The sequence below is a fragment of the Oncorhynchus masou genome, chromosome 14 (assembly GCF_036934945.1).
Source record: "Oncorhynchus masou masou isolate Uvic2021 chromosome 14, UVic_Omas_1.1, whole genome shotgun sequence".
In the NCBI taxonomy this organism is placed as follows: domain Eukaryota; kingdom Metazoa; phylum Chordata; class Actinopteri; order Salmoniformes; family Salmonidae; genus Oncorhynchus; species Oncorhynchus masou.
The window spans coordinates 25,510,158-25,526,336 of record NC_088225.1 but is presented as its reverse complement, the minus strand read 5'-3'; the positions used below and the strand labels follow the sequence as shown (position 1 = coordinate 25,526,336).

Here is a 16,179-nt window from a genome sequence, read left to right as displayed (position 1 = left end):
CAGTATGAGTCATAATACCCATAAAACCTAGCAGTCAAACAAGGAAATGGTTGTAATTGTTTATCCACCATTCATTTTTCCCCATAGGAGATTTTATAAATACTTAAAATAAGGGCTGTTTTGTATAGGCTTACCCTGGCGTGACATTTTGATAACCGTGTAAATCTCTCTAGGACAAGGAGACTTTTATCAATATATTCGCCTGTAAACCCCCCACCCCCACAAAAATGAAAGGCTAATTAGCTGCTAATATGGCTGTCAAATACCTACAAATGCCATGATGATCTGGACAAAACTGCCAAATCAAGGAAAAGGTAAGAATCTCTGGATTAACTATCTAATGTTAGATAAATGTAGTAATGAATAAATTGGTTACATTTCTTTGACAGTATACCTGTTAGCAAAGGTGTCAGCTAAAGATGACGCGCAGGAGCTTGCAGGGATTTGTAGTCTTATATGGTGTCTACTTTGATGCTAATTAACATTTTCGAATCTGAGAGTAAATATATTGATAAAAGTCACCTTGTCCAAGAGAGATTTACACTGTTATCAAAACGTCACGCCAGGGTAAGCCTACACGAAACCCAGCCCTTATTTTAAGTGTTTCTAACATTCCCTATAGGAAAAATAAATGTGGAAAAATAATTGGAACCATTTCCTTGTTTGACCGCTAGGTTTTATGGGAATTATGACACCTCCACTGTGGGGCTCTATTAGTTTGGAGGCCAAGCGGTTTGGACACTACAGACATTTTCATGAGAAGACCGGGATGTGTCATTGTCTGACAAACACTGCTGTAGCTCAGCCAACTTCCACCGCAAATGCTCCATTTTAAACAGACAGATTTTGATGGGGATTTGTTTATTATGCTAATTAAATTTCCACAGGGGCATAGACTCTAGGGGGTCAATCTAGCTGGTAAATTAATTTGAATGGCAAAATTGCAGACTTCACCTAATACCCAAACAAGAACCAGCTCTCTTTAGCCAAACAACCAGATTTGGGACATTCCTCATTATAAAATGGCCCAAATGGCACGCTATTCACTATATACCAACAGATCAGGGAAGAAGGTGCCATTTGATAGGGAATAGGTTGCCACTTGATAGGGAATAGGATGCCATTTGATAGGGAATAGGGTGCCATTTGATAGGGAATAGGGTGCCATTTGATAGGAAATAGGGTGCCACTTGATAGGGAATAGGGTGCCATTTGATAGGGAATAGGGTGCCAATTGATAGGGAATAGGGTGCCACTTGGGATGCAACCTAAATGTTTTGCTCTGGTGTGAAGTTTGCTCCATCTGTTGTTATCCAAGGGGAGGGAAGCAGGTGTTACTAAAGACACTTTCATGGTTTAACTTCATTTTAAAATACTAATTTCTTTCTCTCAGAACATAACAGGTGCAAACTTTGGACTGGTGGAAGTGATTGGTAAATGTGGCCCTTTATTTAATTTGTTTATTTTTATTAATTGATAGTATGGTCACATCACAGGCATTGATTAGTTTAAAGATGGTTGACAGACAAGATGCTGCAATTAGATGGAAGAGGAGCCTTGACTCTTACACCTGTAGAGCTCATGTCTTTATTTGCATAGTTGGTGCCTTTTATTCTATAGTCAGATGATGTTAGTGACTAGTGTCTTGCTAATAACTTACCCAAACAGTGAATGTGCACTTCCATATAATCAGATGATCATTTTGCTGTGGATACATCATTCCTTTTTGTACTGTAAATCAATAGTGTTTGTAGTTGATGGAAGGAACATTTTAATCAGTTGCATTATGTAAATCTTTGTCCATTCTTGGCTGGACACTGAGCACACAGACTTCTGAACTAAATCCACATTTAACAGAAACATGAATGCAGTATGAACATGAATGAAAAGTCACTCATAGGTTTGACTGTAAAACTTGAGATTAAGTCAATTTATAGGTGAATATGGAAAACACTGTTAAAGTCTTGAAAAAGAAAACTTGAATCAATAGTCGTGGGGTTGGGAAGGTACTGTACGTTTTGTTCTTTACTAACTTCACTGGTGCTCATTTCCAGATGAACAATAAGCACTTTGCAGGCTGACTGAAAACATATAGCCCTTCAACTGAGATGCACCTTGGTTGCCTCTGTCTTCTACATAGGTTTGTGTTGACAAAAGTGCAATGTCTTAAAACGCTCACATGGGAAGGCCATTTGGAGATGGCACCTTCTTCTACAGATTATTCCAGAAGAAACTGAAAAATATATAACTGAACCCCCTACACAAATTAAACTATTTTTGTGGTAAAATAAATAGATAATAAATAGGTCCTCTGGATAAATTTATAAGTTTTACATAACTTTTGAAACAGGGAGGTTTTCTCCTACTGAACATCGCCCTGGTTTTTGTCATTGCCTTTTATCAGAGACCGGCGTGATTGGCTACTCCTTACCAGTCAAAGACACTAGTTGATAAATGACAAACCAGGCAATACATAAACCAGCTGACATGGTGGCCCTCGAGGCCCGGAGCTGAACACTAACATGTTGAAACAGAGTAAACATTATACAGTATGTAGAGTGATTGTGTCGGACTCAAACACAGACGTCTTTTTTCTCTTTTTATTCAGTGAAAGATAAATAATTTGCGTTGATCACAAGCTTTATGCCTAGCCGCCTGATCAAGACAATACCATTTCTAGGGAACTCATCGCCATGGTTTGGAAAACAGAATAGTAGTAGTTTGAATAAGAAAAAAATATGAGGTAAGAAGTTATTTTTTTATACATTTGTGGTGCATCTTCTGCTATTAGCTATACCCTTGAATGCACAGTGCTTCCTAAAACAGAAATTCTGATCATGGCACAACAACAAATCAAACTAGGAACCAGAAAGGGCTTCTTCATTATCCATATTATACAGACCAACATAAAGAAAAGCTGAGCAGGAATGGAAATGGACAACAAATACTTCACCATGACTTGGAGATTGAGCCCGAAACACGTGTGTGTGTTTGCGTGCGAGTCTTTTGTGCATCTGTTAGTGTGTGCGTGTGTGTTTCACGGGCACAGCACAGTAGTGAGGCACAGCCCCACACAACGACCTGACCTGCAGTCCCTGATGCCTTTTATTACTATTTTACAAAGCAAAAACAAAACATTCCTCCTGCCTGATCCCATCCATGTTTCATAATAATCCAGCTGCTCGCAGTCTTCATTCCCTTTTTCCTTTCCTGTAGAGCAGCTGGTAGGTGCTTGACTTACTGTGTGGTGCCTGGTTAATTAGGGAACCTTGGTCGTCAGGGCCTGGGGTCCTACCCTCCCCTCTCTGGAACAGCGCACCTGTCTAAATCCCATGGATTATATGGGTCATGGTGCTGGGGTTAAGGTTAGGGTGAAGATGGAAAGGCCAATGTAGCAGTCCACCATCCCCCTTCCAAAGGAGACTTGCTCATACCCAGCAAGCTAGGATGTCATCTCAACCAACCTTCCCCCTCTACTCCAAATAACCCCCTCCCTAGTTACTGCCTAACCATGGCTGAAGTGACTCTTGTCCCAGACCACACTTGGGGAGGCAGAGAGACAATGACCCCACCAGCAGCCTCTTAATATACCTTTACAGCTCCTCCAGAGGTTTGTTGGCCCAAACTTCACCTCAGTGAAAAAGGGGGAGAGGAGAAAGCAACAACCTCAAAAAACACTAAATGGAAGAAACTAAAACAACTGAAATAGTATAAGAAGCCAAAAATAGCAACAGGAACAGTTGAGATGACAACGGTTTGTTTTCTCGCTGGGCAGGAAGGGTGAAGTGGAGATCCTCCGAAAGGTGTGACGTCATAGTTACTGTCGCCATGGTAACGGCAGGGGGTTTGGGGAAAGGACGGTGGTCGTTCCAACCCCCCCCCACTCCTCTTCACCCCCCCATGGAGTGGACGTGTGTCTCCCACATCGCTCTCCAAAGTGCAACAACAACAATGTAAAAATAACATGTTTTAAATAAGCAAAGGCAGAGAGGGGAAAAAAAGCCTGAGTCAGTTCGACAGCGTCCATATTCGTCCATGTCTATTCATCTCAGTTAGTTTGTTATTCCGCGTTAACCGTCCCAGCTGCATATCGTCACACCGTCCGTCAGAGACATCCCATCCCTGCTTCCTGGCCAGTGGTTTTCTTTTTAGTCGTCCATTTTTCTTTTCCTCCATTTTATTGATCTCCTTTGTATGTTTTTCCTCGGCCCCAGCTTAAAGTCCAGGTGGCAGAGTGGTAGCCGCAGTCAGCCGGGCAGGCACACCTTGCCTGCGAACAGCAGTCCCACTATGGTGAAGAAGATGGAGAGGACAAAGAGGACGTAGGAGGAGCCCACCACCGTGTTGTTGGGCAGCTTGTATGGCTGGCCACCCACCTCGTTGATGTAGAAGCCGATGGGGAAGATGAGCGCCGCCATACAGAACAGGATCACTGAGGAAGAGAGAGAGATAATGTTAGACATGTTGGAACTGTTTACTATTTCCTGTGGTGTTTGCTACACTGGAGACAGCTCCGCTTTCAATTAGGATGAAACCTGGGATGGACTGGATGCTTGTCAACCAAATCTCCCTCTGGTATAATAAAGATTGACTTGATTTGTTAATTGATGAATTTAATGTCTGAACCAAAACACTCGTCCTCAGTAGGCCTACATACTACCTACCGCACAAGGTCACACACAGTACAGAACCAAAACACTCGTCCTCAGTAGGCCTACATACTAACTACCGCACAAGGTCACACACAGTACAGAACCAAAACACTCGTCCTCGGTAGGCCTACATACTACCTACCGCACAAGGTCACACACACTACAGAACCAAAACACTCGTCCTCAGTAGGCCTACATACTACCTACCGCACAAGGTCACACACACTACAGAACCAAAACACTCGTCCTCAGTAGGCCTACATACTACCTACCGCACAAGGTCACACACACTACAGAACCAAAACACTCGTCCTCAGTAGGCCTACATACTACCTACCGCACAAGGTCACACACACTACAGAACCAAAACACTCGTCCTCAGTAGGCCTACATACTACCTACCGCACAAGGTCACACACACTACAGAACCAAAACACTCATCCAAGGCCCCAGACACCATCACGCCTCAACCCTTTTACATAAATAGACCTTAGCTGTGAAGGAGACACACTCCAGTCTCACCACCGTGAATGTAACAAGGCCACGAACACACCAACCAGACCATGCAGGCTTTTACAAGAGCTCCAAAAACAACAGGCAGACGGGACGCACATCGGCATAGGATAATGGGGCCTTTCAGTGGGCTTCCAAGCAGATCAATGATCAGAGGGAGAGAGAGATGGAGGAATGGATGGAGAGGGAGGAATGGAGAGAGGAGAAAGAGAAAGTGTGTGTGTGTGTGTGTGTGTGTGTGTACGTGTTTAACTATACTACTGGGGACCAGAAGTCCCCACAAGAATAGTAATCCCAAGAAAAACTGAACAACTGCGGAGAGTCGCCACAAGGTAAAATTCTAATTTCTAGGGGGTTAAGGTTAGAATTAGTGTTAGGGAAAATAGGACTTTGAATGGGACTGAATTGTGTGTCCCCACAAGGTTAGTTACACAAGACTGTGTGTGTGTGAGAGAGAGAGTAGGAGAGAGAAAGAGAGAGAAGAAGAGAGAGAGTAGGAGAGAGTGAGTAGGAGAAAGAAAAGTGAGTTGGCGTTGTAACAAACTGAGGCAATTTTATAATCCACTCAGCTAGAGGGAGCCGAGACCAGGCAGCATCTCTCTCACTTCAGACAGTCAGGGCAGCGGGTAGAGAGGGACTCAGGACCAGATCAAGAGACACAAACACCAACTGAACACCCACACATATACGCACAACATAGATTATGTGGGCTTTGAGTGAATCTGTCCATCTGAAGCAGTGTTACTAATCTGAAACGGCAAAGCCAAGGACTTACACATACTCTTTAAAAGATTACTTTAAAAGCTAATTCGATATACTGTAACTTAATCACTTAGGCTAACGCTAATTCAGTGGACATGCGGTGTTCTGCAGTGAAATAACTTTTGCTCTCCTCGATGGTAGAGTGTCCGTGTTCTCTCTGCAGCAATAGAAGCGCCACCCCATCACAAACACTGTCACATCATGACGGGGCCGTTTGAGACATACCAGGAGCTTCTACTCTGTGTCGAAAAAAGCAACAAATATCATTAGATCAAAAACCAACAAGTAAAAAATAAATAAATATATACAGTACCAGTCAAAAGTTTGGACACCTACTCATTCAAGGGTTTTTCTTTATTTTTACTATTTTCTACATTGAAGACTAATAGTTAAGGCATCAAATCTGTGAAATAACACATATGGAATCATGTAGTAACCAAAAAAGTGTTAATGAAATAAAAATATTTAAGATTGCCACGTTGTATAAATGATTGGAGACAGGCGCAGGAATACGTAATAGGGGGTTTGAATACTCCACCCCAAAATACAATGCCATGAAAAGGCACGGGGAAGAAGCCCAAATCAAAACACGTATACAAAAACACAGGGATGTTACCCAAACAAAAGAGTGAGGTTAAACCTCTAATAAATACACAGGACGAGACCCGTAATAACAAGTGCACAATACACGCAGCACGAAAGTCGAAACAACAAAGCACAGGTACTCACAAGACCGACGGACATGGGAACAGTAACCGACCAAGACAATGGTGGACAGAGGGCACACATATACAATTACTAATCAGGGGGAATGGGAACCAGTTGTCCATAATGAGACAGTTTAGTGACGCCTAGAGGACAGTGACATAGACTTCCGGAACTGGTGCACGGAATGAGCAGCAGTACCAGGGGGATCCGTGACAAAGATTTTAGATTCTTCAAAGTTGCCACCCTTTGCCTAGATGACAGCTTTGCAACTTTTGCATTCTCTCAACCAGCTTCACCTGGAATGCTTTTCCAACAGTCTTGAAGGAGTTCCCACATATGTTGGCTGCTTTTCCTTCACTTTGCGGTCAAACTCATCCCGAACAATCTCAATTGGCTTGAGGTCGGGTGATTGTGGAGGCCAGGTCTTCTGATGCAGCACTCCATCACTTTCCTTCTTGGTCAAATAGCCCTTACACACCCTGGAGGTGTGTTGGATCATTGTACTGTTAAAAACAAATGATAGTCCCACTAAGCGCAAACCAGATGGGATGGCATATCGTTGTAGAATGCTGTGGTAGCCATGCTGCTTAAGTGTATCTCGAATTATAAATAAATCACTGACAGTGTCACCAGCATAGCACCCCCACACCTCCACCAAGCTTCACGGTGGGAGCCACACAAAGACACAGCGATTGGAACCAAAAATCTCAAATGTGGACTCATCAGACCAAAAGGACAGATTTCTACCGGTCTAATGTCCATTGCTCGTGTTTCTTGGCCCAAGCAAGTTTCTTCTTATTATTGGTGTCCATTAGTAGTGGTTTCTTTGCAGCAATTCGACAATGAAGACCTGATTCACCCAGTCTCCTCTGAACATGGATGTTGAGATGTGTCTGTTACTTGAACTCTGTAAAGCATTTATTTGGGCTGCAATCTGAGGTGCAGTTAAATCTAACAAATGTATCCTCTGCAACAGAGGTAACTCCTTTCCTGTGGCCGTCCTCATCAGTTTCATCATAGCGCTTGATGGTTTTTGCGACTGCACTTGAAGAAACTTTCAAAGTTCTTTAAATTTCCCGGATTGACTGACCTTCATGTTTCTCTTTGGTTATTTGAGCTGTTCTTGCCATAATATGGACTTGGTCTTTTACCAAATAGGGCTCTCTGTGTACCATGCCTACCTTGTCACAACACAATGGATTGGCTCAAACGCATTAAGAAAGAAAGAAATTCCACAAATCAACTTTTTACAAGGCACACCTGTTAATTGAAATGCATTCCAGGTGACTACTTCATGAAGCTGGTTGAGAGAATGCCAAGAGTGTGCAAGGCTGTCATCAAGGCAAAGGGTGGCTACTTTGAAGAATCTCAAAAAATGTATATTTCAATTTGTTTAACACTTTTTGGGTTACTACATGATTCCATATGCGTTATTTCATAGTTTTGATGTCTTCGCTATTATTCTATAGTGTAGAAAATAGTAAAAATTCTGAAAAATTCTTGAATGAGTAGGTGTGTCCAAACCTTTGCCACCTTTTTCTCCCCAATTTCGTGATTACGATCTTGTCTCATCGCTGCAACTCCCCAACGGGCTCGGGAGAGTCACCCGTCATTCTAAACATGACCCGCCAAACTGCGCTCCTTAACACCCGCTCGCTTAACCAATGTGCCGCACCAATGTTTCGGAGGAAACACCGATCAACTGACGAAGTCAGCCTGCAGGCGCCCGGCCCGCCACAAGAAGTCGCTAGAGCGCGATGAGCCAAGTAAAGCCCCCCCTGGCCAAACCCTCCCCAAACCTGGACGATGCTGGGCCAATTGGTGTCCCTATGGGACTCCCGGTCACAGCCAGTTGTGACACAGCCTGGGATTCGAACCAAAGGCTGTAGTGACACCGCAAAACACTGCGATGCAGTGCATTCGACCGCTGCGCCACTCGGGAGGCCATAAATATATATTTCTGAAGAGACAAGCACTTGGCGTCCATTTCAAGACACCAATAAGTGTGTTAGACTTCCTGCTGAGAGAAGTGATATAACACTGTAATAAGTCACTGCTCTAGCACCCCACAAAGTGGAGTGACACACCAGTCCTGATGGGGCACAATACGGTGTGTGTGTTCAGTGTGTATGTGCAAGCAATGACTGGGCACAGGGACAAGGTCAGGAGTAAATTCATTAGGGTAGTTATTGGTCTTAATCCAAGTGATTAGCCTCTTGGTAGGACCAGTTAATTTAAAAAGTCATTGTTAATTAGCATCATGAAACTCATGTTTGGTTTTATTTTGGGGCTTTCAGAATATGTATTTGAAGATATTGCAGCCTCCCCAGCTACCAAATGTTAGTTCCCAGGACGATCTACCAAAACACTCTAATGTCAGTGGGGGAAAAAATCTGACAATTGTAAACAATTCTGGAAAAATAAAACACTAATATATCTTGATTAGATAAGTATTCAACCACCTGAATCAATACATATTATAATCACATTTAGCAGTGATTACAGCTGTGAGTCTTTCTGGGTAAGTATCTAAGAGATTGTCACATGGATTGAGCAACATTTGTCCCAAATTCTTCAAGCTCTGTAAAATTGGTTGTTGATCATTGCTAGACAACCATTTTCAGGTCTTGCCATAGATTTTCAAGCAGATAAGTCAAAATTGTAACTCGGCCACTCAGGAACATTCACTGTCTTCTTGGTAAGTAACTCCAGTGTAGATTTGGCCTTGTGTTTTAGGTTATTGTCCTGCTGAATGTTGAATTAATCTCCCAGTGTCTGGTGGAAAGCAAACTGAACCAGGTTTTCTTCCCGGATTTTGCCTGTGCTTAGCTCTCTTTAGTTGTTTTTTTTTATCCTGAAAAACTCCCCAGTCCTTACAAGCACACCCATAACATGATGCAGCCATGACTATGCTTGAAAATATGGGGAGTAATACTCAGTGAAGTGTTGTTTTGGATTTGTCCCAAACATAACACTTTGTATTTAGGACAAAAAGTGAATTGCTTTGCCACATTGTTTGCAGTTTTACTTTATGACTTTATTACCTTCACTCTGTAAATTAGGTTAGTATTTTGGAGTAACTACAATGTTGTTGATCCATCCTCAGAGTGTGATAGGAGAAAACAAACTGTTTAAAAATCACCATTGCCCTCATGGTGAAATCCCTGAGTGGTTTCCCTCCTCTCCGGCAACAGAGTTAGGAAGGACGCCTGTATCTTTGTAGTGTCTGGATGTGATGATACACCATCCAAAGTGTATTTAATAACTTCACCATACTCAAAGGGATATTCAATGTCTGATTTTTTTTTTTTTACCAATCTACCAATAGATGCCCTTCTTTGCGAGGCCTTGGAAAATCACACTGGTTGAATCTGTATTAGAAATGTACTGCTTGTCCAGAGGTACAGAGATGAGGGAGTCATTCAAAAACCATGTTAAACACTATTATTGCACACAGAGTGAGTCCATGCAACTTATTATGTGACTTGTTAAGCAAATGTTTACTACTGAACTTAGTAAGGCTTGCCATAACAAAAGGGGTTGAATACTTACTGACTCAAGACATTTCAGATGTATTTAAAAAAAAAGAAATTATGATTAAAAAAAAGAAGAGAACTCTACTTTGACATTATGAGGTACAAAAAAAAAAGTGACAAAAAAATCTCCATTTAATCCATTTTAAAGTCAGGCAGTAATACAACAAAATCGGCAAAATGTCAAAGGGTGTGAATACTTTCTGAAGGCACTGTATGTCAAATAACCAAAGGAGAACGTTTAGGGAAGTGTTAGCTGGGTCTTGTCTATAAGTCAAACAAGATCATTCTCTGATTCCTGTGAATTACCACTGAACAGACAAACTGGAAACGGACTAAATCAAATCATGTTGCTATGCCAAACACACAATCAAAGGCTTACAGATGAAACTGTCTTCCATTCACACTGAGTGCACTAACTAAAGCTTCAATCATAGGGCTGATTTTCCAAACGCACGTAGATGGAAATCAAAAGAGGCCTGGGGCAGTAACTCCTCATATGCTTCCACAACACTTCAGCTACATATCATGTCCTCCAGCCCAAACCCACACAGGCTATTTTCCCCCTCAGAAAGGGACTGATTTAGCCTAGCTAAAATGGCTCAGATGATGCAGCTGGCTCTCTATGGCTCTCTCTACACTAGCAGGCAGGCTGGCTGAATGTGCCCTGTCTGTGCTGCCAGCTAGGGAGGAGAGTGTTGTCTGGCTAACCCCCCCGGACTGGGCAGACACGGCTAATATTTACGTCTGTCCTCACTGCCGCGGCCATGTGTTTACCCACCGCAAGCCAGAACCTCAGTGTTTTTCAAACTACCTTCGCTGATATGTTACTGATCCTTAGCCTGTCAGAATACTGTACCTCACTGTACCTGGGGTGTAGTGTACAGCGAAGTCAGACAGTGGGGTTTGTGAGGACATAGTAGTGTCTGGCTAGGGCCTAGTGTTAAGAGTGTAGTGTACAGGGGACAGAAGGGGGCCTGGCTAAGGCCTAGTGTAAAGACTGTAGTGTACAGGGGACAGAAGGGGGCCTGGCTAGGGTCTAGTGTAAAGACTGTAGTGTACAGGGGACAGAAGGGGGCCTGGCTAGGGCCTAGTGTAAAGACTGTAGTGTACAGGGGACAAAAGGGGGCCTGGCTAGGGCCTAGTGTACAGACTGTAGTGCACAGGGGACAGAAGTGGGCCTGGCTTGGGCCTAGTGTACAGACTGTAGTGCACAGGGGACAGAAGGAGGTCTGGCTTGAGCCTAGTGTAAAGACTGTAGTGCACAGGGGACAGAAGGAGGCCTGGCTTGAGCCTAGTGTAAAGACTGTAGTGTACAGGGGACAGAAGGGGGTCTGGCTTGAGCCTAGTGTAAAGACTGTAGTGTACAGGGGACAGAAGGGGGCCTGGCTAGGGCCTAGTGTAAAGACTGTAGTGTACAGGGGACAGAAGGGGGTGGCTGGCCTAGTGTAGCCTAGTGTAAAGACTGTAGTGTACAGGGGACAGAAGGGGGCCTGGCTAGGGCCTAGTGTAAAGACTGTAGTGTACAGGGGACAGAAGGGGGCCTGGCTAGGGCCTAGTGTACAGACTGTAGTGCACAGGGGACAGGAGGAGGCCTGGCTAGGGCCTAGTGTACAGACTGTAGTGCACAGGGGACAGAAGTGGGCCTGGCTTGGGCCTAGTGTACAGACTGTAGTGCACAGGGGACAGAAGGGGGTCTGGCTTGAGCCTAGTGTAAAGACTGTAGTGTACAGGGGACAGAAGGAGGCCTGTGCTGGCTGTACAAAAGGGTCCTTTCAGGTGGCAGTGGCCCTGGGCCAGCTACGCCTACTGGTAGCTTCCTTTCCCCAGCCAGCAATCATCACCTGTTAGCCCCCTATTAGCTACCCCCCTCTCCCTGCACCTTTCATTCTGTAACAGAGCACCAATCACAGATGCCCCTTATCCCAACCCCCAGCCCCCTCACTCTCTCACATACTCAATCTCTCCCTCACTTTAACTCTACCTCTCTTTTAATCCCTTTTAGTCTACCACTTCTCCTTACTCTACCTCTCCCTCCCCTCTCCCTCTTTCCTGAAAGGAGAAAGCCCAGCCTGCCCATTACACAGCAGCAACCCTGTGAGGTGTAGTGCTCAGCACTGTCAGGGAAATACTCAAGGCCCTCTTACTTTCTACCCCCTTTAGAACCCCTCTCTCCTCCTCCACCCTTTCCTTCTCCCATAGCTGGCTCTCAGGTTACAAGTGATGCTTTTCTACCTCTCCAGTCTCTCAATCCCACTCTCATTTTCTCTTCATCTCCCTCTCTCCCTCTTCCTGGTCCAGCGTAGCTCAGTGTCATTCTGTAGTCTCCTCTTCACGCATCTCAATCTCCACCTCCACATCCCTGTTCCTTCTCTCTCAATCTCTACCCCCTACCTACAAACATTCTCCTGTTCCTTCTAACTCAATCTCTACCCCCTACCTACAAACATTCCACTGTTCCTTCTCTCTCAATCTCTACCCCCTACCTACAAACATTCTCCTGTTCCTTCTCTCTCAATCTCTACCCCCTACCTACAAACATTCTCCTGTTCTCCCGTTCTTCTCTCAATCTCTACCCCCTACCTACAAACATTCTCCTGTTCCTTCTCTCTCAATCTCTACCCCCTACCTACAAACATTCTCCTGTTCCTTCTCTCTCAATCTCTACCCCCTACCTACAAACATTCTCCTGTTCCTTCTCTCTCAATCTCTACCCCCTACCTACAAACATTCTCCCGTTCCTTCTCTCTCAATCTCTTTCTTTCTGGCGTCAGGGAGCCTAGCGATTAAGAGCGTTGGGACAGTAACCGAAAGGTTGATGGTTCCAATCCTCGAGCGGCAAGGTGGAAAAATCTGCCGTTCTGCCCTTGAGCGAGGCTGTTAACCCCCGCAACACCACCTGCTCCCCGGGTGCCGATGACATGGACGTTGATTAAGGCAGGCCCCCTCACCTCTCTGATTCAGAGGGGTTGGATTAAATACGGAAGACACATTTCGGTTGAATGCATTCACTTGTGCAACTGACTAGGTTTCCCCTTTCCCTGTTCCTTTAAAATGCATCTCTTTGTCTGAAAGAAGCCATCAATGGTAGGAGAGAAAGCGATAGAATGTGAAAGCACAAGAGGGAGAGAAAGAGAGATTATCACTGAGAACCTGATACAGCCAATGGAACCCTGGATGATTGTGACTATATCCTCCCTGTTGCCAGGGCAACCTCATCACTTGGCTCAGAGCGATGTGTGATTGTCAAAAAATTACTCAATAAAATCACATTGAGCACGTGACACAGATTTGCAATGGACACATTGACAACGCATCTTTTTAGACGGGTTGGAGGGAAATGGATTATTGGGTGATTCTTGGGTAAATACACCATAGAAATATAATCCTTCTTGTTCTCTAAATACGACTAACATATAATGACTGTGATGCACCAATTCAATCAAATGTGTCTGTGTGCTAGTAAAACTGAGTGAGAGAGGGGGGGCGTCTCTTCTCTTTGCTGAACAACCAATCAGAATATGAACACCTACACAGCCTTACGAAACAGCCCAGCTCAGCAGGGCTGCTGAATGTTGGGTTGGTATTGAGTTAAGAAGTGTCTCGTCTGAATTCCTGTCTAAAAAGAGGGGGATAAGTGTTGAAAGACAAAAAGAAGCGATTGAGTGGTACTCTATGACGCCCACACAGGTACCATAGGATGCACTTCTCAGTCCAAGAGCTGCAGGGAAGGGATGATCTGGAGGCATGGAGGATAGAGAAGACACATACAGCATGCAAGTACGCACACACACCGCCACACACACCCACACACACACACACACACACACACACACACACACACACACACACACACACACACACACACACACACACACACACACACACACACACACACACCGCCCACACAAAAGACGCAAACATCACACACATTGATTCCATTGGTTTACCTGAAATCAGCTTCACCACTGAAATTCTGGGCATGAATGCAAAGCTAAACCAATATTTTCACAGCCCCCCTCTCCCTCGCCTCCCCCTTTCCGCTTCTCTCCCTCAACTTACCCTCTCTCTACCCCTACCCCTCCTCTGTGTAGGAGAGGGTATATCTGCTCGTAGACGGATGCACTGGTGTTGAGGGGAGTGTTATTCCAAGGAAATTATGTCATGAAAGAGGGGAGTGAGATTTGAGAGAGGAGTAAGAGAGGAGTGAGAGAGAGACCTATGTACTTAGGCCTACAGCTTGTTTGGTCAAGCTACTTAACAGGGTGATAGAGAGGGTGCATTATTTTATTTAGTGGTCAAGTGTAGTATGTCTCTGAGTAACGTCTATCAGTAAAGAGAAGAGACACAGTTGGTTGAGCTTGGCTTTGATTGGTCAATGTACACTCGACCGTCATTAAGGTAGGGTCGTTTCGGTCACTTACTCCCGGTGAAGGCAATCCAGCGGGCGTATTTGGTGGCCTCGCGGCGCCAGTGGGATGCCACCAGCAGGCCACAGGTCACCGTGAGGGAGATGATACCCAGGATGATGAAGAAGAGCGTGGTGACCCACTCGGGGGGCAGCCGCGGGGGGATACAGGTGCGGTCCCGACCGTGGATGGTCTGGCACTGCCGCACCAGGCCTACCGTCAGGGCACCTAGATATATATGAATGAGAGAGAATAGGTGTTAGATCATACACACATTTAAATACTCTCACCAGGCCTACCGTCAGGGCACCTAGATATATATGAATGAGAGAGAATAGGTGTTAGATCATACACACATTAAAATACTCTCACCAGGCCTACCGTCAGGGCACCTATATATATATGAATGAGAGAGAATAGGTGTTAGATCATACACACATTTAAATACTCTCACCAGGCCTACCGTCAGGGCACCTAGATATATATGAATGAGAGAGAATAGGTGTTAGATCATACACACATTTAAATACTCTCACCAGGCCTACCGTCAGGGCACCTAGATATATATGAATGAGAGAGAATAGGTGTTAGATCATACACACATTTAAATACTCTCACCAGGCCTACCGTCAGGGCACCTAGATATATATGAATGAGAGAGAATAGGTGTTAGATCATACACACATTTAAATACTCTCACCAGCCACACTGTTAGGGCACATCCTTGTAGGGCTGGGCAGTAAACCATATTTTACTATATACAGGTATTGATGCACAGTCCGGTTTGTATTTTTACTTTACCTTAACTTAAATAATGGTATTTGGTTTGTTAAATGTAATTGAAATATAATAACTGAGTGATGTAACTAAAAACAATATGGCAATCGCCCGTTCTTACCGTCAGTAAGAGACTGCGAACAGCTGAGAACTGCTAATTTCCTAGCAAGAGCTTCTGGTGTGCACTTGTGCTTTTTTTGCCATGAATAGTGCCTGTGAGGCAGCACTGGTGCCAAAGATGTGCAAATGTACTTTTTTGCCACAAATCTTGCCTGTGAGGCAGTGCGGGTAACAAAAGCACTCTAGAAATCGGCACAATGCCCCTTGTGGCGAAAGGAACTGACATTGAATCCATTTAATATACAGTATATGGTACTTGGAAAGAAAAAGTGACTTTCACAAAATAGAGGCAGACAAAGAAAAGAAATGTGGTACAGTGTGGAAATAACAAGCATGCACTGCGCCCGGCCCGCCACAGGAGTCGCTAGTGCACGATGAGACAAGGACATCCCTGCCGGCCAAACACTCCCTAACCCGGACGACGCTGGGCCAATTGTGCGCTGCCCCATGGGCCTCCCGGTCACGGCCGGTTGCGACAGAGCCTGGACTCGAACCTAGAATCTCTAGTGGTACAGCAGACCACTGCACCACTTGGGAGGATGATGTGTTTTTATTTGAATTCCGGTGCTGCTCTGCACACAAACATGTTAGCTAGCGAGCAGGTCCAACGTTAAGTCAACTATGACGTTCAAAGACATTCAAAGTTCCTTTATAGAAGCCGCTCCAGGTAATGCATGTCATAAGATTCCCACCACTTCAAGCCAA

At 44.5% G+C, this 16,179-nt stretch overlaps 1 protein-coding gene across 1 annotated transcript in view; it reads right to left on the bottom strand.

Moving 5' to 3' along the window:
- Window positions 1-2,584: 2,584 nt before the first annotated feature.
- mosmoa (modulator of smoothened a) overlaps window positions 2,585-16,179 on the bottom strand; it is a 31,284-nt gene continuing 17,689 nt past the window's right edge. The window contains exons 2-3 of the mRNA XM_064987022.1: window positions 14,593-14,805; window positions 2,585-4,432 (exon numbers count right to left, since the gene is read on the bottom strand). Coding sequence (XP_064843094.1) covers window positions 4,248-4,432; window positions 14,593-14,805 — 398 coding nt within the window. The 3' untranslated portion in view covers window positions 2,585-4,247. The remainder of the gene's footprint in view (window positions 4,433-14,592; window positions 14,806-16,179) is intronic.